The sequence below is a fragment of the Lissotriton helveticus genome, chromosome 1_1 (assembly GCF_964261635.1).
Source record: "Lissotriton helveticus chromosome 1_1, aLisHel1.1, whole genome shotgun sequence".
NCBI classification, from domain to species: Eukaryota; Metazoa; Chordata; class Amphibia; order Caudata; family Salamandridae; genus Lissotriton; species Lissotriton helveticus.
The window spans coordinates 836,396,862-836,423,695 of record NC_136057.1 but is presented as its reverse complement, the minus strand read 5'-3'; the positions used below and the strand labels follow the sequence as shown (position 1 = coordinate 836,423,695).

Below are 26,834 nucleotides of genomic sequence, written 5' to 3'. Positions count from 1 at the left end.
AACATAAAGACAGTCTGCATGCATTAGATGCCTAAAGCAGAAAAATGCCAACTTTCTAAAAGTGATATTTTCAAAATTGGAATGTAAAATTGAACTTCACCATGAGAGAGGGTTTTTATATTAGATTTCTAAAGACACCAGATATAAACTGGTTACTTGCTTCAATTTGGAAGTGATCATATATTAAGTGTAATAAGGAAACTCTAATGTTATCCTATGGGAGAGGCAGGCCTTGCAGTAATGAAAAATGGATTTAAGATGTTTTCACTACCAGGACATGTAAAACTAAAAGGTACATGTCAAATATTTTAAATACACTGCACCCAGCCCTCTGGGCTGTCCAGGACCTACCCTAGGGGTAACTTATATGTTTCAAAAATGGAGGTTTGGTCCTGGCAAAACATTTAAAAACTACACACACACAGGCTGCAATGGCAGACCTGAGGCATGTTTAACACCTTGTCTGCTAAGGCAATTCCCGCTGGGTGCTAAACATCATCAATTCCCATTGTTCATGTCAAGGTCAACTCGTCATAAGCACAGCTCCAGTAAACTGCATGACGAGCTGACCTTGTCATTAGCATGGAAGTGGTTAAAGTGACACTTCAGTGGTTGGCACAATCAGTGCCACAGGCCCACTAATAGCATTTCATTTACTGTCCCTGGGGACAGGTAGTGCCACTTTACTGGGACTTACATGTAAATTAAATATGTCAATTAGGTATAGGCCAAGTCTACTAAGTTTTAAGGAGAGAGCACTATTTAGTCCTAAAACCGGAAAAAATTAAGTCAACAAAACAGGAATGTTGATGGCAAAAGGTTAGGGGAAAACATCAACAAGGATGTCAGGTCTAACATGTGTTCCCCCAACTGATCACTAGGGACAAAAAACCTAGAGAGACCATCAGCATTGGCGTGGTCCCTTCTAGGATGGTGTTCCACTGTAAAGTCCATTCCCAGTAGGGAGATAGACCACTTCAACAGTATGGGATTCTCACCCCTCATCTGCATTATCCATTTGAGGGGTCTGTGGTCTGTCTGAATCCACAAGTGAGCACCTAACAGGTTTGCTCTCAACATCTTCAGTTCCCTGTCCTCCGCAAAGGTTTCAATTTCGATTACACTCCACCTCTGTTCCCTGGGAAGTAAAATCCTACTGATAAAACCTACAGGTTGACCCTGGCCCTTTTCATTTAGCTGCATAAGCACAACCCCTGTGCCATGCTCTGAGGCATCTGTCTGCAAAATTAATTATCTGGAGAAATCAGGGGCCTTGAGCACAGGTGCTGTTCACTTGGCCTTCTTCAGGGTGTCAAGAGCGTTCTGGCATACCTCCATTCACATCACCTGTCTGGGCTGCCTCCTAGAAGTCAGCTCTGTCAAAAGAGCAACAATGGTGCCATACTCCTTGACAAATCTCTTGTAGTATCCGGTGCGACCTAGGAAGGCTCTCAGTTCTGTCTGGATCTTGGGGTTGGGGAGGGTACCTAAGCCAGAATGGATTCGATCTTGGCGTATGGAGGCTGCACCTTGCCTTATCCCACTGTCCCAAGTAGTCCACTGAACCCTGCCCTATCAGAAACTTAATGGCCTTGATATTCAGGTCTGCCCTCTGCAGAGCCTGAAACTCTTCCCTGAGGTGGCATAGGGGGTCATCGTAGCCAGAGCTGAAGACCACAATGTCCTCTAGCTATGCAGCACTGAGGGCCCGATTCACAGAACTAACTTAAGACAAAATCCTAAACTTACTACCACACTTACTCATTTTGGTATTCACAGAAGTCACTTACTCATTTCGGTATTCACAGAAGTCAGGAGTCCTAACTTTAGGACTCCTAAATGCTTTCTTTGAATACCGAAAGTCTTAATTTAGGATTTTTCTCAGTTTAGGAGTAGTAAAGTTAGGAGTCCTAACTTTACTACTCCTAAACTGAGAAAAATCCTAACTTTAAGACTTTCGGTATTCACAGAAGACATTTAGGAGTCCTAAAGTTAGGAGTCCTAACTTTACTACTCCTAAACTGAGAAATATCCTAACTTTAAGACTTTCGGTATTCTCAGAAGACATTTAGGAGTCCTAAAGTTAGGAGTCCTAACTTTACTACTCCTAAACTGAGAAAAATCCTAACTTTAAGACTTTCGGTATTCACAGAAGACATTTAGGAGTCCTAAAGTTAGGAGTCCTAACTTTACTACTCCTAAACTGAGAAAAATCCTAACTTTAAGACTTTTGGTATTCACAGAAGGCATTTAGGAGTCCTAAAGTTAGGACTCCTAACTTCGCTGAATACCAAAATGGGTAAGTGCTTTCTGTGAATACGAAAATGAGTAAGTGCTTTCTGTGAATACAAAAATGGTAGTAAGTTTAGGATTTTGTCTTAAATTAGTTCTGTGAATCGGGCCCTGTGTTCTCCAATCCAGCCGGGACCTGGATGACCAACCTCTGGAAGGTGGCAGGGTATTTTTATAAACCCAAAGGGCATTACCAGGAACTGAAAGTGTCCTTCTGGGGTAGGGAACAGACCTCTCCATGGCCCCCTCGGTCAAGGCAATTCGCAGACGTCAAGTAAGGAACGTAGCAGCTAATAATCTATCTATGAGCTCATCAGCTCAGGTAATGGGGTCTGCATCAGTCTTGGTGTCGGCATTGAGCCCCCAGTAACCCACACAAAACCTAAGTCCTGGGGTGGTACCTAGGGGGCGGATTTAGGGGCGAACAACACTGGGCTGGACCAAGGACTGTTTGAGGGCTCAATTATCCCTAACTCCCGCATCAGAGACTTTCTCATTTATACTGGCTCTCACCTTGTGAGCTAGCCTGTAGATTGTGCCCTTCACAAGCAGACTGACCCAAGTTTTAATATCATGGGTGCATTATGTAGTGAGTCCTGGTCAAAGGGAGAAGAGAGTGGCAAATTGCCTCAGAAACTTGCAGCAGTCCCTCTGTTGGTCTAGGGTCATGGTAGTGAAAAAGGCGTTCTTCTCCCCCATAGGGCCGAGACTAGCTGTCTCGTAGGCTTGTGGGCTCTACAGGATCCATCAACCAAACCTATTGGCCAGACTGAATTCCGACCAGAGTGGCCTTCTGGTCATACCACCATTTCATGACCTGCTGGCTGACACCTAAATGCTCTTTGGATTTCTTTCAGAAATGTTTCATCCGGGTTCAGAGTGCCAGCACATAACTGACTACATCCTGGGGAGCTTTCTTGGAAGCTTACTCCCATGTGGGACCCCCTTCCTTTTGCCAGTTGGTCAGTAATGATAGGTTCCCCAGAGTGACAATGTCCTGCCCTGTAGGATCAAGGGAGTCACCTTCAGGCTGAGTTTCCCCCCCAGACCCTGGGAGTTTCAGGAGTGGACTACGTCGGCCAATTGTTCTTCCTATTTTTGGCAGGCACCTGGCCCATTTTTTCAGGCTTCAGGTACTCCTGACTACCGTCACGGGCAGCCATGGACCCTGTGGTCAGGTACACCCTCTCCGGCACCCTGAACATCTCCAGGTGTGACCTGGACTCCACCTCCTACCAGTGGTTTGCTCCAGGTCAACTCCAAGCAGCCAATCCACAGGCATGAATGGAGTCACAGTTACCCTCAAGAACCTGAGACCCCCCCTCAAAGGGAACCAAAGCCACTGGGTAGTGACTGTCATGGCTGTCGGCTGCAATAACCCTGCAGAATGCATTAGACACTACCTGCTCTAATATCACAAGATGACATCTGCTGGATCCAGTGTCTCTTTGAGTCTCCACCCTCTGCCTATTGATGGTGACCCACTGCCTGTATTCCCTGTGGTAACTGGGCACGTGAGCTCTCTGCACCATCTCTCTTTCACTGAAAGACACTAGGGTAACCTCTACATGGATCCCCTACTATCTGGAGCAATCTCCTCCTCAGGCGCCAAACTGTTGGCACTCATACTACTCAGGAGGTGCCTTCCCTGAGGACCTATTATCAGGTAACCACTTATTTTTCTGTTCAGGTGGAGATTGGAAGTTCTGAACCTTAGAACTAGTTTGGAGACCTTTAGAGGACTCCTTATTTTTATGATTGTCCCACCCTTCTTCTTCTGGTGGGTACCCTGCCCACCCCTGTGGTGTTCCTCCCCAGATACCTTCTAGTGGACCCTGGTGCTAAACCAGTGGTCTGTCTCCTTAGCAAGCTTCCTGTAAGCTCCTTAGCAAGCTTACTATAAATAAGGTGCTGGCACAGATCTACAAAACAAAGACTAAACATCTGCTCTATTGCAATCAGATTGTACAGCCCCTGGTAATCCTTTACTTCACTGCCTTCACTCAACCATGCAGTGCCTTGTAAAAGGAATCCACACAATAAACCTAGGACTGCTGGGGCAGCTTCTGACTGTCCCTAAATTTCTTCGGCTTGTACTTCTTAGAGATGAGGCTATTTTTCCTTACAAGAGTTTCCTTCATGCAGGGGTCCCTCATCCTGTCCCCTTTCTCTAGGGCCAGTAGGATGTCTCTCCCCTTGTTAGGGATGTGCTACTCTTTGGGTTGGGGAGCCAGCCTCTGCTAGCCCCCAATTCCTCCTCAGGGGTCTTATGCATCTGTAAGGTCACCTCCACATCATAAGCTTCAAACCACTTATCAATGTTATCCCCCACAACAAAGTCAGGCCTATGGAACCTCTTGTTTCCAGAGGGCAATTTGGATACGCTGCCATTATCAGTGCTGGACCCTGCCTGCCTGGGCTTGTTGTCCAGTTTCTTAGTGCTACTCTTGTGTGTCAACCACTCCAAAGCAATTTGTTCCTCCTTGGCCAGTTTTTTTTTACCTCCGTGGCCATTACTTTCTCCTCTATTTTCAACTGGGCCGTCTGCACCCCAAAATTCCTCTCCACTGTGTAGCTGTCCCATTTGTGCAGATGAATTCCCAGGCAGAAACAGTCAGGTAGCGTAAGGGTGGATTTGGAAAAACCTACATTTCTAGTGAAGGAGAATTTGAAACTTGAATTGATCTCAGTTTATTTATCTGGCTTTTCAATGTGACACAAAGTTACTGCATAGTACTGCTCAAACACAAGTCCTAATGCTCACCGCTTACCACCAACATAAGAAATTGAGTTACTGGTTGAGCCGCAACTACACTCCTCATCAAGGTGAGACACGAGAAAACAACTAATTAACCTGTGCTCAATCCTCTGATAGCTTCGCACAGAGCAGTAAGACTTAACATGGAGGCTGTTTGTAAAGTATTTATTTGTGTAGCACTTCAAACAGTTATAAAGTGAAAACACACTCAAATAAAATACCACACCAATTTAAAAAGTAAAATGTAATAAATCAAGAGCAAAATGATTAACATCCATTTAATGGAACCAGAGAAATGCAATTTTTAAGATTTCTGTGAAAATAGTGCCAAAAAACACAAAGAGCCGACTGTAGGTATCTGGTCATGTTGGACCAGGACAAAGTCACACATTTCTTTCTCGCAATCTTTATTACATTTTTGTGGCTTACAAAGAAAGACAGGGAATACGATCAATGAAACATATAGTGATTCATCCCAATACATTAGTATGCATGCATGTTATATTGAGCACATGATGGTTGCTTGGGTTGCAATCTCAAAGGTCCATTTTAAGCAGTCCAGATTTTGGGTGCGTCGGTGAGTCCGAGGCCGGGGTAAACCCTGCAACCCCCCCCAAGCCCACCCTGAAGCCCTCAGTGGGGCAGGCTGTTGCAGGAAGTGGAGACAGTGTCCCCCACTGATATGTGGGATGGATCCCCGCCAAGACACTGAGTTAGGTCTGCCCATCCCACAGCCCACCTGCCAGGACTTGGACATGCACATCAGGCACCAGGCTGCACCCCCTCCCCCGGCTTTGGCCTGAACCGTCAATCTCTCAGGGTGGTTTCCCATACAGGTCAGGTTCTAGTGCTACCACAATGATGTCCCACTGTGTGATGTGGCTAGGGTGCCCTGTCTGCTTTCCAAGACACTGTAACCTGTCGTCCTATGCTATCACCAAGTTGCATACATCTCCACGGAATGCCACAAGCAGGGTCACTATGACTGCCCTCCAAAGTCTCACTATTGCTCTTTTTACCAGTGTCAGGTCTGAAAACCTGCTGCCCACCTTGGGCGCAGGGCATCAACCACAGCAGGCATGTTTTGGTCGTGTGTATGTCTTGCTGGCCCATGACTTGCGTATGTATGCACATACCACTGCCTAAAAGGTCCGAAGCCCTGCGCACATGTGGTAAAAATTGGCATTGTCTACCCCTGCACCTGGGGTACCATGCTGAACATCCGGTAGAGGCACAACAGGGTGAGATACATGTGGTGAATAAAGTTAAACTTCAGCAACTTCAGTTGCGTGTTTCACGAGACGCAAAGGTTTGGCTCAGGACTTTGATTCAGTCCACATCTGTTAGTTAAATCTGCACATCCTGGTTCCGGCGCTCCCTCAGGCCATCTAGGGCTCCTCCAGTCATCTGAGTTAGCGCCCCTTATTTGTTAGTAATCCTGTAGCAACCCGGGCTCTATGTCAACAGTACCGGTAATACTGGGTGTGCATCTCATTCCTTACTCGTGTCACCCCATGTCTCACTGAGGGTCCCCTTAAGTGTATTGTGCATCAAAAACTGCCCAGTTGGGATTGCATATATCTCTTGGAGTTCTGAGTGAGGGTAGTCCTCTTTGAGAACAGCTGACCAAGGTCCTCTACAGAGGCGTGTCACCACCGCATTTGATGCACCATTTGCACGATCCTGGTGCAGGCCAGTATACACCACAGGAGCAAATCGGGTGCACAAACTGCACCCGTGCTCCAACACCATGTGTAGCAGACCCAGCTGTGCCGAGTCACTCTAATCAGTATTAATATATGTCCCACATTGCAAACCCTACTCAGAAAGTCACTGAGTATGTTCTCCCACATCCTACGGGTTCATGGGTGGTCGCCTTGAATGATGGGTCTGGGACTATTCATTTCATAAAGCATTGTAGTTGGCATGCCAGATAGTACAGTTCATAGTCTGGCATGTCTAGGCTACACACTGCCATTGGCAAACATAGCTTCTCCAAGACCACATGGTGGTGACCTGTGGCCCACATCAGCTCAGCGAGCCAGCCATTCAGATCCGTGAACACCTTGCAGGGCAATAGTAATGGCACATTGACAAGCATATATAGTAATTGCGATAGGGAAATCATTTTCCCCATTGCGACACTACTGATGGCCAAAAGTGGCAGCATACACCAAAAGGCAGACATTCCTCAAAGTGAGGCAACTACTTTGCTCAGATTGCCCTTGCGGATGTCCTCAGGGTCCCTGTACACCTGGACCCTATGCACCGGGACCCCCCGATACTAAAAGGTGTATGTGGCTCTTTGGACCATGCAGGGTAATGTTCATACGCAGTCCGGACACTGAATATGTCTAACAGTTCCGTTGGGGGTTTCAGTCCATCTGCATCATACAGATATATAAAAATTAGGGGTGGGAAAAATATTCCATTCTGCTGGTGAAATTGGTAGACCTTTGGCAGTTCTGCGTTACATTCCAGCCAATTCCATGACTGCATGGTGGAATTTTCTTTCACGTGTGACCCAAACTGATAAGTTGGCAAGTGAGATTTGTCATCACCTAGCACCATTTTTGGTTGCTAGCAGACATCCATCAAGATGTTGCCAATGTGGACAGTCACCCACGTTCAGAAGGCTGCCGCTCTTGTAGAAAACCTACTTGAGCAACAGCAAAATCAACTTAAGTAGCTGCCCCCTCTGTTGTGCTGCGTGATGCAGTTTTCTGATTTTTAAGCACAGAATACATTCCTGGTGCAAAATCACAACATGAGCAGCTCAACATGCCTATTTCTGCCCATTGGCGGAATTCCACAGAATCTCGCTGATTTTATTGTAACTGCGTGGAAATCCAGGGATTCAAATTCCGTGAGTTCTGCCCACCCCTATTTAATCTGCGTATAGGAAGACCATATGCAGTCTGCCTTCCACTTGCAGCCCATGGTCCTTTGCCCATGCTCACAGTCTGCTCACCAGTGGTACCATGGCAAGTGTGAACAGCAGCGGTGACAGCGGGCCGCCTTGACATGTGCACCAGTGTATCTGCCACTGGGCTGAGTATTCACAACCCACCCAAACACATGCTGTGGGGTCCGCGTATAACACACAAATCCAATCCTGCAGCTCTGAGCCAAACCCCATCTGGTGGAGCACTGTGAAGAGGTAGGTCCACGAAAGGCTGTCAAAGGCATTCTCCAAGTCAACCGAGAATGTCACTGGCTTTCGTGGCCAATCTGGCAGGCAATCTATGAGTGGAATGAACACTGTATGTTCACAGAGGTGCTCCTCCCAAGGACAAACCCACCTTGGTCTTCATGGACCAGTAAACTAAGTTTGGCTGAATGTGGTTCCTTTTGATTATCCCTAAGATTTTGCAATCCAAATTCAACAAGGATAGAGTTCTGTAGGCACCTCTGTCAAGTGGATTATCACCTTATTTCACGACGATTGCAAAACTTCTCAGGAGTCGGGTAATTGTCCTGCTTCTTGTGCTTCTGCATACGTCGCTGCCAGGAGCTTTATAAGGTGCGTCTGGCATTTCTTATAGAATTTCAGGGGTAGCCCATCACTGCAGGCCGTTTGCCTGTCACCATTTGTTTGATTGCAAGAGCTATATTTCTTCCATAATGGGGCCCTCCTTCTGCTGCCTGCTGTCTAGAGTGAGGGAAGTCAACTGTGTCTCTGCCAAGAAAGAGGCTAGTTGGTCTGCTTCCATTACTGATGTGGGGCCATAGAGAGTTGCGTAGTAATCCGAGAACACCACCACAATGTTGCTTATCGATACACGTGGTGTCCATTCGGAATGGCGGGTGACTGCTATTATTGCTTGGTCAGTTTTCATACGCAAAAGATTTGCAAGAAGGCATCTCACTCTTTCCCCCTCTGATTGAGCCTCTGCCAGTTACGCCCCTATATTTGTGCGGGGCCAATTTGGCCCCCGTCTCCACATGCTCTCATCTCTGTCACACAAGTTTGGTTAACGCCTTCACCTCTGAGACCGTGTGAATCCCCAGGCATCTAAGCTTGACCTCTACATGGCACACCTGGAATCACAGGAGCGCAACCCCACTGGAGGCTTTAAAACAGATCCCCAAATATACGCCTTAAAGACATCCCACTCAAACAGTGGCTTTGTAGCCGTGCCTGAGTTATGTTCAGAGTAGAGTGTGATCTCTTCCTGTAACAGACCGTGGAATGCTGCATTGTCTAGTGCTGATGCTAGTCACCAAGAGGGTATGCAGATCTGCAGCAGGCCCCACCTTAATGTCAATATTAGGGGGCAATAGTCTGAGTAAGTCTTTGCTAAGTATTCCTTGTTGTGCGTTGCTCCAGCTAAGTTTCAGGAAGTGAGAAACAAGTCGATCCTCATGTGCAGTGCATTTATAGGGGAAAAGAAAGAACAGTCCCTCGTCTGGGGGTGAACCTGGCACTAGGCATCCAGCAGGAAATAATTTGTCATACAGTTGTGCAGCTGTCTGCTACTCTGTACACGATGCACCCTGCAACAGTGGATGCGAGTGATCTAGCCCCATATCCACCATGCTATTTAAGTCCCCACCCACCACAGCGGGCTCAGTGAGTGTACGTTCCCTCAGCTCCTCGGGGGAGCGTAAGTATGCTGTTTCCTCTACGTCCAGCAAGTAGAGTCCCATTAGGTGCAACAGGGACGCATCTAGCTTTGCGCTGACAAAGACATATGTGCCTTTGGGATCGGCCCTCTGCCACTACATTTGGAAAAGCACTCAAAGTGCCACCTATATGAGGGCCCTCTGGGGATAGTGTAAAAAGAGTTGGCCCCTCCATCTGGCCTGTAGGCACCTCCCCTCCTGTTCTGTCAAGTTTTTCTCTCGTAAAATGGCTACATGCACCATGCGCCTGCCAGCTATCAGTAAATACTGTGTTGCTCGGGAGGCGTCCACATACCATGAACATTCCAAGTGAGGAAGTTAAATACTAAGTTTTGTGGTGTGTGATTCACAGATAGGGTTCAGGCTGACCGCAATGGAGCACGGGCCAGCTACAGCGACCAAGTTAGGTCCCGCTGGATAGAAGTACTTTGTCATTGTTGTGGACCATTGTGAGTTCCTGCATTGAGGATGCATCACATAGCCGAGGTGATGCATCAGTTCAGAGGAGCTGTGTAGCTCCGATGCAAGGTTGTCGTTGAGGATCCCATCAAGGAGGGCTTGTGATGTAAAGTATGTAAAGTATGGTGTTGAGGATGCGTCATAGAGTTGGAGTCATTTCAGCAACACAGCAGCCCTTCATACTGGCAGATTATCCACAGGTCCAGAAGTGTACTGAAGAGGTGGTGTCTGGGGTCAAATATTTATATGTGAGCCTTCCTTTGAAGTGGAAGAAGCTTCCAGAGGTGTCCCTTTGAAGGACACAGAATCCTGCCTTCCCAGGCCCGACTCCAAACTAACTAGAGGGGGAATGCAGCCCTTTGTGTGGAGGCAGGACATAGGCTATTCAAGTGTAAGTAGGGCTGTGCCCAGCTCCGCCCCCATCCTGCCAGTAAAGGCCCATCCAGGCACATATAAGTTCCTTATTGTGTGGCTGTCTAGGAGGAATGGACAATGCCCAATCGTCAGCTACATTCAGTCATGTGACCCAAAGACAGGCTGCATGCACTAGATGACTGAGGCAGGGAAATACCAACTTTCAAAAAGTGGCATTTCAAAATTGTAATTTAAAATCCAACTTCACCATGAGAGAGGATTTTTCATTACAATTCTAAAAAACAAAACAGACATGAATGGGTTACCTGCTCCAATTTAAAAATTATCACTACCAGAACTAGTAAAAGTAAAGACTGCATCCTTCGCCCTGGGCTCTCTAGAGCCTACCCTAGGGGGGATTTATATGTATTAAAAATGGAAGGATTTGGGCTTATAAAAAAAATTATTTTGTCAGATTAAACACTCTACACCCAAACAGGCTGCAATGGCAGAACTGGGACATGTTTAAAGTGCTACCTAAGTGGTTGGCACAATCAGTGCTGCAGGCCCACAAGTAACATTTAATGTGCTGGCCCTGGGCGCATGTAGTGACACTTTGCTAGGGACTTAGAAGTACACTAAATATGTCAATTGGGTATAAGCCAATTCTATCACATTTTAAGGTGAGAGCACAAGCACTTTAGCACTAGTTAGCACTGGTAAAGTGTGCAGAGTCCTCAGGCCAGCAAAAATGAAGTAGGCAAAGAGGAAAACCTCAAGGATGCCAGGTCTAACATTTTTTTAATGCCCAAAAGGTAAAGAAATGTTATCCTATTGGAGAGGTTGTCTGTACAGTGGTGAAAAACGAATGCAAAAGTTTTTCACTAGTAGAACATGTAAAAATGAAAAGTACATGTCCAACTTTTTAAACACACCGCACCCTGCCCTGTTTAGAAATGATAAAAAACAAGGACCCCTTGAACAATGGATAGTTCAATTCCTAGGACAGGGACTTAAATGGTAGTGAAAAAAACTCCTAGGCAATGTCAATAAAGCAAACAATATGCACAGTATCTATGACATTAAGAAGATGAAGGAAGACGGAAAAAATATATTCAAAGTTGTTACCGTTTTAATAATTTCTTCTCATATTATCTAAACAAATGATATTGATAAAAAACATTTAAAAAATGAAACACAATATGTAACACATCACATTTAATCAATATGTATAAATAAAGGGTTAAAAAGTGGCAATATCTGTATTAACTCGACGCGCGTTTCGACGTATACAACGTCTTCTTCAGGAAAGCCACACAATTATCTAAAAATAAAGAAGAAAAAAGAGAACATACTCAGATTTCACAAATTGTTATCCGTATCTTGACATGTTTTCTCAAGAAAAACATCTATTTAAACAATTCGTATCTCTTTTTACATATATGCTAAAAAAACAATGTGTATCAGTAGCAACAATCTATGTACATAATCTGGCGTTATTCCTATGTATCACACATTACAATTTTATATTTATCTACGGTGCTATATCTGAGTGCTCAAAAATGAACCTTAATGAAAGAGGCCTATTAGATAGTGAAGGCCTGTAACATTATATAGTCCAGAAACAATTAGATAGAAAATAAGTATCCAATCACTCACAGATCCTGTTTCAATGTGATTAGTTCCTAGTGATTAAAACCTGCAACTCCATAGTTGGTGGATGATCTTGATTCTAATAAATGGCTGAAATAAATGTATATATCACCATTATTATGGACCTGTATAATGGGGTCTGATCATCATTAATGTACATGGTAGCTGCTGTTTGTATAAGCTATCTGTATAGTTCCATTTAAAAAAATTAATTTATCGAGATTTTAAATCGTAAAATTGCAATTGAAACCAATGAATCAATGCTAATAATTCAATAAGAAATTAATAAAACGGTAAACACTTTGAATATATTTTTTCCGTCTTCCTTGGTCTTCTTAATGTCATAGATACTGTGTATATTGTTTGCTTTATTGACATTGCCTAGGAGTTTTTGTCACTACCCTGCCCTGTTTAGGGCATACCCTAGGGGTAACATATAAAATAACAAGGAAGGTTTCGGACCTGCAAAAGGTTTATTTTGCCTTGTCAAAATGGCATTCCCAAAACTGCACACACAGTCTGCTATGATAAGCCTGAGACATATTTATAGGGCTACTTAACTGGGTGGCAAATCAGGGCTGCAGACCCACTAGTAGCATTTAATTTACATGCACTGGGTACCTATAGTAGCACTTATCTAGGGACTTCTAGGTATATTAAATGTGCCAATTGAGTTTAAGCCAATTTTATCGTGTTTAAAGGAGCACTTTAGCACTTTAGCACTGATTAGCAGTGGCAAAGAGTGAAGAGTCCTAAGCCCAACAAAAATGAATTGAGCAAATCAGGAGGAGTAAGACAAAATGTTTGGGGGAATGATCTCCCTAAGGCAGACAGGCCTAACAGTTCCTTACATTATCTGGGCTGACCTTAAAACAGTTTTAAGAGGAGGAATCATTGCTTTAATTGCTGCTACGAAAACTGAAAGTAATTGGATAATTAGTTTGGCAAGATCTGCGACCTGCGCAACTAATAGGTGCACATTATTCCCTTACTGAGAATCAAGCACTCTATTATATCGCTTGACTCTCAGGGTAGCGAAGCAGAAAACACCTACTCCGGGGAAATGGTGTATGCTAGCAATCACCATTTGCTGGCACACAATAAAATAATAATACTCATTATATGATTGTTCAGTACGTGCTTTTACTTTGAAAAGTTCTTTGAGATAGGAAAAGTAGATTTACTACACACACACACACTACTAAATGCTAAACATTGATTTACAAATATATAGGTCAGACTGATAAAATTACCTTTGCAACACTCTGAAATCACTTTTGACTACCACAATTGTATTACCCCCCTGCCCCCCAGCTATATCAGATAAAACACCACAAAACACGGTGGTATTATTCTAAATAAAACAGGCCTATTGGCTTTGTCAAGGGTCATCACAACACAAAATAAGGCAAGCTTATTGTCTTTGTCAAAGGTTCACCACATTAAAAGTCAAATAAAACACATTTTTAAACCACCATCATATCACTGTAATCCAATACAATGTGTAAATGTAATCATTAATTGTCAAGAACGCACCTCTATATTGGTCAAACGTCACTGTCACTTTATACTATCAATAAAAAATTTGAAATAAACATTACATGTGTCTGTGTATTTTTTATACACCTTCAGACCACATAAAACCAACATAAAGACCACATAGAATCACCTCAATAGGACACTGCTCCAGCCTTGGAAGTACTTTAAAAAATAATGACAATCCAGGGCACTAATAATGGATGTATGACATTACAACGCATGCTTTTACCATGCATGCCTTTACAACGTGGTATTTACAACGCATGCCTTTACAACGCATAGCGTTTTGGGGTGCTGGATAGTGAATAGTTTAATTTACTATTCCACCTCCAGTCCCCGTGGATAGTAGGGAAGGTGTTGGATAGTAAATTAAATCTATTCCCTATCCTAGAGCGCCCGCCAGCGCAATGCGTTGTAATGGTTTGCGTTGTAAAAGTTGCGTCGTAAAGGCACTGCGTGGTAAAAGTTGCGCTGTAAAGGATGTTTCCCCTAATAATATCTTTGGCCTTGCAGACATAGGGTCCCTTTTGAAAACTCTTTAAGGGCGGACTGCATCACTCCTACAGCACCGCCATACTTTACTTTTAATGTTCATGGTGCCCCAGTCATCCTAGGGCCACCACAAGCAGCAAAATTAAATTCAATATGCCCCAAAGGGCATTACAGGGCACTCCAGTGGGGAAGCAGTGAATATTTTAGCAGTGGCTCCCTGCTGCACTCTTTTCTTTCATGTTATTTTTCGTTTCTTTTTTGTTTGGGGGTGCCTGGTCCCACCTGGGCACCCTGCCAACTTCATTTTGTTGGGGACAGCGTGGGGAGCCCATTCCCATGTTGCCCAGCCAGCTCCTTACCTGGCCGGTTCCTGTGACTGCTGACACGAGAGCCGGTATCTAGCTTCTCCTCTGCCTCTCCATGCTGGCAAAGATCTCCAGGCAGTGGCTGCCCGTTTTCCCCAGTCATGGTTACGGATAGCAGAGGTGAGCCCTCCACCATTGGGGGTCACAATGGAGCTCACCCTTCCTTCTCCGGTTTTGGGAACCGGAGATGGGGTCCCAGGCTTATTTGTTATTTCTTAGGAGGGCACAACACCACTCCCCTTTCTCTCTTTGGTGTCGGGGGCCAAGAGTTGGGGTCCCCGAGCACCCTTTTGTTAATAGCCAACCCACGCAATGGGGGTTTCTTGTTAGAGCTCAGTGGTAGAATCCCCATGCACGTTCCCTCATGGGCTTATTAATAAAGAGCTTTGCACCCACCTCAAGTCCCCAGCCCACTCTGGGAATATTACATGGTATTTTGGTGGAGTACCACGCACTTGTTTTTTTGTCGGAGGAGTCCAAGATCAAGAATTTTTAGATGTGGCTATCGCAGGCCCCAATGGGCTGCTTTTAAAGATTTTGGGTGAATTTGTCTCCCGGTGGCAAGATCTAGCCACCAGGAGCAGTTTCAGCAGACCTCCTCACCTCCAAAGTGGATCATTCTACAGGGAGCTGGTTTTGTTCTGTTCTGTTATGTTATGTTATGGAATCTTGTATAGCGCATGGCTACCCCAGCAACGGGGCGTCCCAGCGCTTGCGGACATGCCTACAACTAGTGCGACAGAGGATGTACTAGATGGACGCAAACAGCCAGGTTTTTATAAGTTTGCGAAATAGCAGATGGTTTGAGGTGGCTCGAGCTTTTAAGGGGATGGAATTCCAAAGCTTAGGGGCCAGATACCTGAAGGAACGGCCGCCGGCTCTGCTCCTTCGAATCTTAATGGTACGTGCTAAAGAAAGATCCGCTGAGCGGAGTGCGCGTGTGGGGATATCGAAGGAGCATAGTCCTTGAAGAGTTTGGGGGCCAGCGCTGTACAAGATTTTGTGGGTTAGACAGAGGGTTTTGAATTGTATGCGTTGCTTTATAGGCAACCAATGTAGTCGCCGGAGAAAGGGGGAAGTATGACAGGTTTTGGGTAGAGCAGACAAAACACGGGCAGCGGCATTTTGCGCTCTTTGCATCCTGTTTATTGTGGTCGTGTTGGAGCCTAACATGAGGGAGTTGAAATAGTCCAGATGAGAAAGGACTGATGCCTGGACTATGAGCTGATGGGTAGGGGGCTCGAAGAACCCCAGAATGGGTCTGAGAGAGTGCAGATGCCCGTAGCAGATGCCCGCCACTTTTGTGGCATGGGAATCCAAATTGAGCGAGTTGTCGAGCATCACTCCTAGATTTTTTACCAACTCCTTAGGTATAGGAGCTGGTCCCAATGCAGGAGGCCACCAATGCTCGTCCCATGTCTGTGTGCCATTGCCAATCAGAAGTACCTCTGTTTTGGAGGAGTTTAATTGAAGACAGTTGTTAGATAGCCACTTAGATATGGCCATAATGTCTTCTTGAAACTTCAATTGGTCTATCACATTGTTATTGGAGAAATTAAAAATAAGTTGTGTATCGTCTGCATATGATATTAGTTGTATCTTACGTTCCCGGGCCATCACGGCCAGGGGGCGGACATACACATTAAACAATGTGGGACTGAGCGCAGACCCCTGAGGTACCCCACATTCAAGGGGGAGCCTGCTGGATGAGTACGGAGGGGCGTGCACCTGGAAGGAACGGTCAGATAGAAAAGACGCGAACCAATCCAGGGCCGTTTCCCTGACTCCGATCTCCCACAATCTCTCGAGCAGTATCTTGTGGGAGACCGTGTCAAACGCCGCACTCCAAATCCAGCAGAATCAAAATAGAGGTTGCGCTCATATCCAGTGAAGCTTTTAGATGTTCTGTAACTGTTAGCAAGGCAGACTCCGTGCTATGGTTCGCACGGAAACCATTTTGGGACTCATCCAGGATCCCATTAGACTCCAGGTAGGTAGTCAGAGTGTGATTGACATGTGCTTCTGCCACTTTTGCAAGGTAGGGAAGCAGTGAAATGAGGCGGAAACTATCAGGCCGAGAGGGGTCTAGTGATGGTTTCTTCAAGAGTGGCACCACTTTGGCATGCTTCCATGATTTAGGGATGGAGGCTAGCTGAAAGGACTTATTTATCAGCTCCCGTCCTGCCTGCAGGGCGGAATCACGAAGAGATCTAAACAGTTCGGGTTTAATAGGGTCATCTGGGGTCATTTAATGGCTCCCTGCCCCAGCTTTGTTCCTATTTTCTACCTGTGGTGCTCTTCTCCTCCTATTGGGGCAGAGCAGTCCAGATCATCCCCCAGCTGGTCCTTAGGGGTTATAAGGGAATCAGCTTCCCTGTTCCTGGAGAGACCCACTGGTCCTGTGGTGAACTGTAGGCAGATTATTTAGTCCATTAGGGCATCAAGGGGCCTGTCCTTCCAGTTGTCCATGGCTGCTGCTCCCATCCAGTTCCAGTGTCCAATTCTAGCAGCAACTACTTCCCCTTTTGCAAGTGTTTTTAGACGGAGGAGGAACGTTCTAAAAGCCAGGTATGCCTGGCCAATAGTAGGGTGCCACGTCATCCCTTCACCTCTGGTCCTGCCCCTTCTGCACATCATGCTGGGAACAATCCAAAATGGTGCAGTCAGATAGTCAATTCCCACATCTCCTCTGGGGATCTCAACTCCACCCTTCGCTGTCATCACTGCAAGGACTTTCCCCCCAAAATGTCAGAGGCTAGCCCCCTCCTGTGTAGGCTCCAGAAGTATGGCCTTCCTGTTCATCGGCCTGGACTGTCCTGCATAGTACAGTATGACAGCTAATTAGCAGATACAGATTTTCTTCCCTCCCCTTCCTCCTCATGAGTTGAGGGAAGAACTACCATTCTTTTTGTATTTGCCTGTGTGCAGTTACAAAGTTGCATATACACACAACCCGCATACACGTGCACACATTCACATGCATTTGCACACATGTTCACGTGTAAAAAGCCAAGTACCCCTTACTCTAGCCACATAGCAGTGGACTTATCTTAAAAGGCTAATATTACTGTGTGATTCATAGTGGGGGTGGGATGCACACCATGTAATCCATGCTTTTCTTTAGTTATCCCAGTATTCCAAGAATGCATGCAGAATCGAAAACGCTAAAAACGAATGCATTGCAAACAACTTGGCAACCACTTTCCAAGAACTTCAGAATCTCAGGTTTTAATAAAAAAAAATAGATGATTTGGGGAAACCATGAATAGTTTTCTCTGGATCAAAGTTGAATTTCACGGAGAAATAACAATGTTGGTAAGCAACTGGGCAAGTACGTTAAAGCAAGAACATACAACTGCAAGAACCAGAGATAAATCTAGAGAATTAAAGGCCCGAGAGAAAGACATGGCACATTTATACAAGCAAGAGGCCAATATTCTTCTCCCCTCCCCTCCCCTATAAAGATGCCCCATGGATATGATCGTTTTAAACCTTCTCTTGGCACTCAATCCAGAGAAAACGTATAGCAGATTTGGATGAGTTTTTCTACATAAGGCTCTAAAGTGAGGGCCACAAAATATCTATTTCTTTAGTCCAAATATTATAGCCTCCTCCAAAGGTTGATATCTTTGATAATGGAAATATCTCCTCTGCTTCACCTTTGCTTTAGAAAACATTCTCCACAAACTCATACCTAAAATCCAAGGAATTTATGTTCAAAACTCTGAATATAAAGCAAAAGTGATTGACAATGGCTTCTTCTTACCTCAAATTATATAACATCCATATCTGACTCATAATATCTGATTCATATATACGACAGCCAATAAAGCTACAACCTCAAACATGTAAGATAGCTACCACTATCAAAGGCACCACAGCAAATGTGCATGCCATTTATTCCTTTATATTGTTGACTAGTGCTTTTATGCAGCATGTCTCATACTCATGTGGGTGTCAGTCAACTTTATATTCATTATCTGCTTTACAATTAAATCTATCAAGGAAAGGTGTTTTCATGCCAGAAAGCACTAACTCTGTAGTCTGGATCCAGCAAGAGTGATGCACACTTCTACCCCTCACCACATCTCCCATCCACCCCATACTATATCAATGTGCATGATAATAGTGAAAAGAGGGAAAGGGAATGGAATAAGAAAGATAACAGAGATCTCCACTCTGACTTGTTACTCTGCTAGCAACTGACATCTGCAGGTCAAGGTGGAAATCTGAAGACAAATTAACCGCATGCGCGCTAGCGGTTTTCCCGCTGATCGCTGCGTTTTTTTAAAAACCGCGTTACATGACGAGCTGAGCTCGTCATGAGCGGGGAAGGGGTTAAATAGCTTTTGTTATTTAACATTCAAGTAGAACAACCTAGCCCTAACAGTGGATAAATATACCTATAGCATATATCCAACACTATCATCTTGAAGTCAAGTTGATATTATTTCAAACTGAAACATAACAATAGTTAATGTTTCTTAACTGATAAAAAAAACCTTAGCCTTTATTGATACTTCTGCCTTCTACTTCACAATTGTACATGCTCGTGTAAATATTGGGTTCAATTTCTAATTGATATGGCTCTGCAGCTGAAAGGCAATTAACATTTGTCAGTTTCCTGTGATCCTAATATGCAGAAAAATATAGGTTACTTGACTCATCTGGATGTGCCCAACTTTTCTGCTCTCAATCAAGCCCTTCTCACTTTAGGGCTTTAATAATGCATCTCTAACCCTACCCATGTGGTATAACATTCCTACACCCCTATCTTCACTGACTGCCCCATACTAATGACCGAACCACCATTCCCCCTCACGTCAATCATTATGCTGCGTTTTTCAATTTATTCTAAAGTAAAAACTTCAGCGACACTCTAGCTCACACTAAGCCCAAAGCACTGACATTTTACTCAACTAGATGACATTGGGCATATGTAGGTAAAACGTTTTTTGTGATTCTCTAATTGTGATTTTTAGGAAATCGTAATTAGAGAATCGCAAAATGCAATGTAGGTAGGATTTGCAAAATATTCTGCAAATCCTACATATTCCTTATTTGAGAATTGCAAATTGAGATTCGCAAATAAGGAATATCTACCCTTTCATTCCTATGGGCTAGAAGGCCCGTAGGAATGAATGGGAAGACATTCTCAATTTGCGATTCCCAATTAGAGAATCACAAATTGAGAATGCAATTTCAAGGTTGCAAGGGTGTCAATAGGAAACCCTGTTGCACCCCTGAAATAAGCATGTGTGCACATGTGGCGCACATAGATGCGCTAAGGGCACGTATGTGCGCCACATGGCACTTTGAAAAATGCAAAAAAGTGAATTTTTCAAGGAAATCACAAATTACCACCAACCTGAAGTCGGTGGGAATTTGCAAATTCTTAAGCCAAAATCGCACAACTTGGGTGCTTCCTACATTGAATTTAAGGAATCGCAATTTGGGATTCCTTAAATGCATTCGCAAAATCGGAAATCGCATAATTTTGCGATTCCTTATTTTGCAAGTGGGTTTTGTCTGCTACATAGCACACTGCCCAAATTGCGATCGCAAACGGTGAAATTCTGCGAATTCCAGCGTTTGCAATCACAATTTGGCTTCCTACATATGGCCCATTGTTCCTATGGAGACTTCACGCTCTTAGAGCAAGGCTCCTTCTGCTTGATGGTTCTCAGGTGACCTGCTGTGAGCCAAAAAACATACATTGTAAAATTTTGGAGAGTATTTGCCACACATCTTTGTGCTCATTAGACAAACACGATTGGGGTACTGTCTTATGCAGTTATAAACTGCAAATTAAAATAGTCACTTCTGCTTTCTTTGTAAATTAAATTACGAATACCAATATCTCCGCATGCAAATTTTGTATATTTCTAATCGATCTTTGTGTCTCACCTGCCACTACCAGCTCCCCTGTTGCCTTTCACAAACTATGCTCCTCTCTTGCTGCTTTCTTTCAAGACAACAAGATACGTAAGCCCTTTTTGAACCTATTGTTACAGGCTCGAACTCTCAATCTAATTCCTATTTTTTAGCTCAGTTTAACTTCCCTACTATCCTTTCATGCTTTGATCCACACTTCATAAGTACTGTCTGCTTTTCTCTGAAAACCATCTCATCAGTTTCCCCTTTCCACCCTTTCTTGCCACAGATCCTGTCTCTCAACTTCGATACAGTAGCATCTGGTATTCTTCAGGTCTGTGACTTCCCACTTATCTCTAACACCGTTCACAGCAAATGGGAACATGCTCAAGTTATTCCATTTCTAAAATAGCACCTATTGATTTGACCACCTTGAGTAACTACAGACCAGTATCCCTTCTATTTTTTTCAAAAGTTCATTAAAAGGAAGCAAAATCAAATATGTTATTTTACTCAGCATTTCTCACTGCTTAACACTGATCAGTTAGGCTTTAGAAGTTTCCCCGACACCCTCTATCAGTGACAATTTGCGTGACCTCCTGGATCTCTCTGCTGCATTTGATACCGGTTCTCAGAAGGTCCTGTTACCATGCCTTTGTCTATGGCCATTACCATTTAAGCTTTTTATTGGTTATGATCCTTTCTGTTGGACAAAACTCAAATGGTAACTCCTCCACTATTCTGCTCTGAAGCTCTAAAAATATGCTATGCGGTACCCCAGGATTTATGCTTGAGCTGAAATTTTTTTAACATCTACATTACTCTCCAGATCCTAATGATTCAGTCTTTCATTTTTAACATCATGTCCTACGTGGATGATAACCCAATTATAGTCAGTATTTGCAACAACATTGTACATGCACATGAGAAATTCTGCTCCTGCGTTTCCGCAGTCTCTGCGTGTATGCAAGAAAAGTGCGTGAAATAAAAAAGGAGATACAACCAGTATTGGCTTTAGTCCCCCACCATCTATATGCGCTGCTGCCTGGTGGCCTTCCAAGATTAAATAAACACCTACATCTGTCACTACTGTCAAGAACTTCCACTCTTGACTGCTTTATAAAATCATCCTTTTACTTCCATCCTCAGCTAGAAAAGGAGCTTTGATGACCATAATTCTCTCCCATCTAGAATATGCTAATTCTCTATGTCTTGGCCTCCCTAGTTAACTCTTCAATCGTCTTCAGCTTTCATAAATAGTGCAGCATGCCTGGTTTTAAATCTACCTCCTCGCTCTTGTTGTTTCATGAATTTATAAATGTTTAACCCCACTCATACATTTGCTAATGCAAGCTATTTAATAGTAAGTTTAGCTACAGATTTACACAACACTTATTATGGTGCTACAAGACCACACAACACGAGTTGTTATGAAACAATCTGACAATAAAACTGTTAATCGAAGAACTATTCAATTCCAGAATCTTATAAGAACCTATCAACAGTTTAATGTGGGGACAATGTTAAACTGTGTACCCACACGGAAACTGCAAATTACATACTCAATTACCTGATTACTCAGGACTGAGATATATATACACGAAAATAACCAAGTAAGCTGGTTACAGTTAATATGTCAGTTACCCACCCTAAAAAAGCTGGATTTCATAATGGTGGCAAATCGTCTTCTAATCCTTACAGGTCCTTTGCTGCTCTTGAACTTGATCTGGAAAACACTTTTAATTATTTGTTGTTGGACTTTTCATTTTTAAAACATGTTCACAATTAATTTTGTGAGCATATCAATCTTTATGACACAAGCTCTATTGAGTTACTCATTGGTGACTACCTACGTGAATGAGTTGGCTTCTCGACCTTAACATTGTTTTTGACAAATGAAACAAAGCTCTCTCCTTTCCTCCTTGCTATTCGTGGTTGCCGTTCAACAATAGCTTATTCAGTTTGGACTAATAACCGATTCCAGGGGATCCCACTTGGGCCACATACATTAAGCTTACACCTGTGAAGATGGCATTTTACTACATGCCCACTTCCCGGAAAACTCCACCTCAGCCACCCTCACCACCATAGTTGTAACGCAGCCTTTGCATAGTTCTGCCCCCTAACACAAGAGCCCGATTCACAAAAAAAGTAGCAGTTTGGCTTGAAATCTCCACCTCAACTTACGTTTCATGTATTTTCATAGTCACCATCACTCCCAAAATATGCCTGAAAAACTGTGCCAGGTACAGGTTTTCAGGCGTACTTCTAGGAAGGTCTGGTGACTTTTCCTGCGTGATCTATTTGATACAGCACAGATTTCTGCGCTGCGGATAAGTCCATTCAGGGGGAATAGACAACTATAAACACTCCAGTAATGACTAAATATGTATGCTTAATACATGTTTGTAATGTTTTTGTACTGTTTTATCATCACTTTTCATCTTTCTCATGCCTATCATTATCAGTATGCACCCAACAAAATCAGTACCGACGAAGGTAGCGTTTGATACGGTTCTTGTGTATAGCATTGCTTGTCAAAATCCTGTTGCTGCTGATAAATAAATGAATAAATAAATACATGCATAACAAAAACAATTGGTTGGTTAATGGAACTTTTCCTATCGTTTCCTGTGCTTAGGGATTTACTGATTTGGAATACAGGAAGCGGCGGGCTTTTATCACAAAGATGGCTTATGAATACAGACAGTAAGTAAATCGATACATACGAACCAAATTAATATTACTCCAGTTCATTGTGGTACTTCTGCCTCTTGCTTTTGTGTGTGATTTTTTGTCACGTATTTGTCCAGTGAACGAGCACTGAACATTACAGTTTTCATTTCCTATTAATCATTGTGCTAAGACGAACAAATATTATATTATATAATATTAGAACATTGGAATGTTGGGAGCTCCATTGAAAACAATGGAGTGCTCCGGGCTTATAATGGCTGGTATAAGCCTGGAGCTCCAACATTCCAATGTTTCTTTGTTCACTGCTCTGGCTGTGAACAAAGGCTTCAGGGAGCCTGAGGGGATTCCAATCCCCTCACGCTCCCATAAGGCTTTGTTTTTTTTTGTTAGAACATTCTGCCCTCTAGTGGCAGAATGTTCTAATAGCCTTATAGCCCTTCGTAGTCGGGCTATACCGGCTATTAAAGTCCCTCTCCCTTGTTAAAGGCCCTCGCCTTCGGCTCGGGGCCTTTAACGCTGGAGAGGGTCTTTAATAGCCGGTATAGCCCTCTACGGCGGGCTATAAGGCTATATTATGTGGCTCGAATCGCGGACCAATGCCAGGTACTGGTGGGTACACACAAGCAGCTGTCATAACCCAGAGAACAACATCTTCAAGCAGTGCCATCAATGTCACAGCCAAGAAAACAACACAATAAAATCCCAAACCCAATTAAAAAATGCAGAGAGAAAATGAATGAGCAAAAATACACCAAGATCATTAAATTTCAATAAGGAGAACTAGGGCTAAGATTTTTTACACATGTAATGCAAAATTAAGTAGAAAAGGTTAAGCCCCATGGAAAAACAACCATTTATATCTCACTGGGACTAGGCACGATTTCATGATAACTGAAATGGAGTGGAGGTTGAATAGACTGAAGAGGTTGCCAAGATTTTAACTTTGGAATTAGTCTATGAAATGAAAGCCACAATTCTTCTGAGGGTCAGGGTCCAAGACTGAGGCTGGCGAGGATCCTCAAAGTCAGATATGTCATAGTTGAGCTCAGTTTTCACACCATTGGTTTTGATGGACACAGTTTGAGCAGGACAAAGATGATTTCAGAGATGTCTGGGTTGCTTCGGGGGTCGAATAAATTTGCCAACTTTCCACAGTCCAACGTTTTATCCTTTTTGGTTTTCACAATCCTTCAACAGTATATGGCTTGGACCTTTTTCTGAGCAGGGCTCCACAAGGCTAGCTGTCTTTACTGCAGAGTCTTATTAAACCTATTTTCAGCAAAAGCAAATCATTTGAGTGGAGCAAACCTGGGTTTCTTGCCCACCTTGGGTGTGACCTCTCTGGGCAAGACTTAGCAGTACATGCATCATTGTAGGAATTTGCGATTCCTAAATTGCGAAAATTAAGGAATCGCAATTTAGGAACCGCAAATTCCTATGCATCAAGAAATCGCAAAAGTTTTAGCGATTTCTTAATTTTCCTTATTTGCGATTCCTTAATTGCGAATCGCAATTAAGGAATCGCTTTACATTGATTCCTATGGGCCTAGAGGCCCATAGGAATCAATGGGAAGGCATTCTCATTTTGCGAATTCGCAATTAAGGAATCGCAAAATGAGAATGCAATTTCAAGGGTGCAGGGGGGTCCAAAGGACCCCCCTGCACCCCTGAAATGTCACGTAAGTACATTTTACTCACACACATGTCCCAAGGGCATGTGTGTGTGTAAAATATAAGTTTCAAAAATGCACTTTTGTGCATTTTTGAAACTTTTCGCAAATTACCATGTAGGTTTCCTTTATGGTAATTTTTCCCTTCATAATTGCGAATTCGCAATTTCAAAAAAATAATGCATAGCATTTAAGAAATCGCAAAATTTGCGATTTCTTAAATGCTATCGCAATTCAAGAAATCGCAAAAAATTGCGATTTTCTTAAATTGCGAAAAATGGAAAAAAACATGATGCATCCCAAAAAATGTTTTTGCATTCGCAAACGGCCGAATTTTGCGATTCGCACCATTTGCGAATGCAAAAAAGCTTGATGCATTTGGCCCTTAGAACCTTGTCATGGTACTTTCGAGGTTGAAAGGATGAGAAGTTCCCATTTTCTCCAACTGTTCAACTGCTAGGAATGCTTCTGCTGGTCAGTTCTTCAGTCCCTAGTTTCTCAGGGAAGGCTTCTAGGCACATGTCTATCTCTACTGCCAGGTATTTTGCAGGGACCAGGCCTCTGTGGACATCCAGGTCCTCTTAAAGTCAGTAGTCCTTCTGTATTTTTGTGCTCTTGAAGCAGGCAAACACGAGACCAACCACGTGCCCTTGGAGAGCAGTTCAGGCCTCTTGATGCCAGCAGGAGTCAGGCGTCCATGAGTCCTTGGGTGAGTCCTCTACTTTGTGTAGAAGTCAGGATTCTTCTTTCTGCCACAAGGGCTTTCTTCTTTAGGCAGGTCTTCCCATGTGTAGGAGTGCTCCGTGGAGACGGTGGTGAGGTATCAGTAGCAATCTATGATCTATACTGTGATAGGATACATTTTCATAATCGGTCCTGACTAATTTTCGTCCTATGCCAATCTCCTTTTGCAACTCTTCTTCTTTACCTTATTGTAAAATGGCCCATGAGCCCTTGTTCTGAAAAAACAGAACACTTCTGCTACCAGACAGGTCTCCCTCCATTTTTCCTAGTCACTCTTCCACTTAGATAAGCTCTCCTCCTACTTACCAGGGTCCCCCCTGGTTCTTTCCACTCTGACTGGAGCCTGGATATCTACGAGGGCCTGGGAATGAACAGAGGAAGGCCTTTTTGGCATCTCCAACTGAAGAGATGAAGTGCTAGGCTAGCTTTGGTTCTGCTTGCTCTCCCGCCCCCCTCTTAGATGGCTAATTCCTGCTACATGGCCAGCAGTTAACAACAAACTCTTCTTCATGGGCTGGTTATCTGTCCTTGACAAGAATGTATTTTACGACTTCACATGTTTGATGAATTGCAGAATTGGCTTTAAGTCAGTTCTCACTCAGGCAGCCTTAAGTAAATTTTTATGAAGTTACTTTTCAACTAATCTTATCAAAACCTGATTACACTATTAGATCAGATTATGAAAATTAATTGGAACATCATTTTGAATTACTTTTCTCACATTTTCCAAATTGAAGATGGGAAATAAATACTTTAATCACATCTAGGCCTGTCTTATTGAAATGTACCTGAACTTTCACATGAAGATAACTTTTACACCTTCAGTCACTGTGAGATGCACACTTTCTAAATGTATAGTGTTACACATTTTTTAGGCTTTTTGGGCCCACAAGTTACACTTAAGGGATAACTTATTAATATAAAAAATAAGGCTTACTGTATGGCAAAAGTAATTTCCTTTGCCAGGCTTTATTGCAGTGTCCTAGCAGTTAGAACTGGACTGGTCCTTCTGGGGTCTGATCCAGACTGACATGTATATGGCAGGTCACTGTCTAGCATCACTTATAGGGGGAAAAGATGTTACATTGCAGACAAAGTAAGTAACAGTGGCTGAGATTATTTAAGAACTAGATCCACACCTGTTTGCTTTGTTATAAGTGATCGACCTGAAGTTAATTGCGTATGCCCAGATGTGGCTCTCATGCTCACTGTGCCATGAAGACTCCAGTTGCATGTCACTGATGAGGTTTGATAGGCTCAAACCAGTTGAGATTGCTTATTTGTGGGACATGAATGTCCTCTGCATGGTAA

At 43.5% G+C, this 26,834-nt stretch overlaps 1 protein-coding gene across 1 annotated transcript in view; it reads left to right on the top strand.

The window, feature by feature from the left end:
• Nucleotides 1–26,834, top strand: part of LOC144762956 (tyrosine 3-monooxygenase-like) — a 410,220-nt gene that overhangs the window by 100,667 nt on the left and 282,719 nt on the right. Inside the window, exon 4 of the mRNA XM_078648265.1 lies at nt 23,054–23,121. Within this exon, the coding sequence (XP_078504391.1) occupies nt 23,054–23,121 (68 nt within the window). The remainder of the gene's footprint in view (nt 1–23,053; nt 23,122–26,834) is intronic.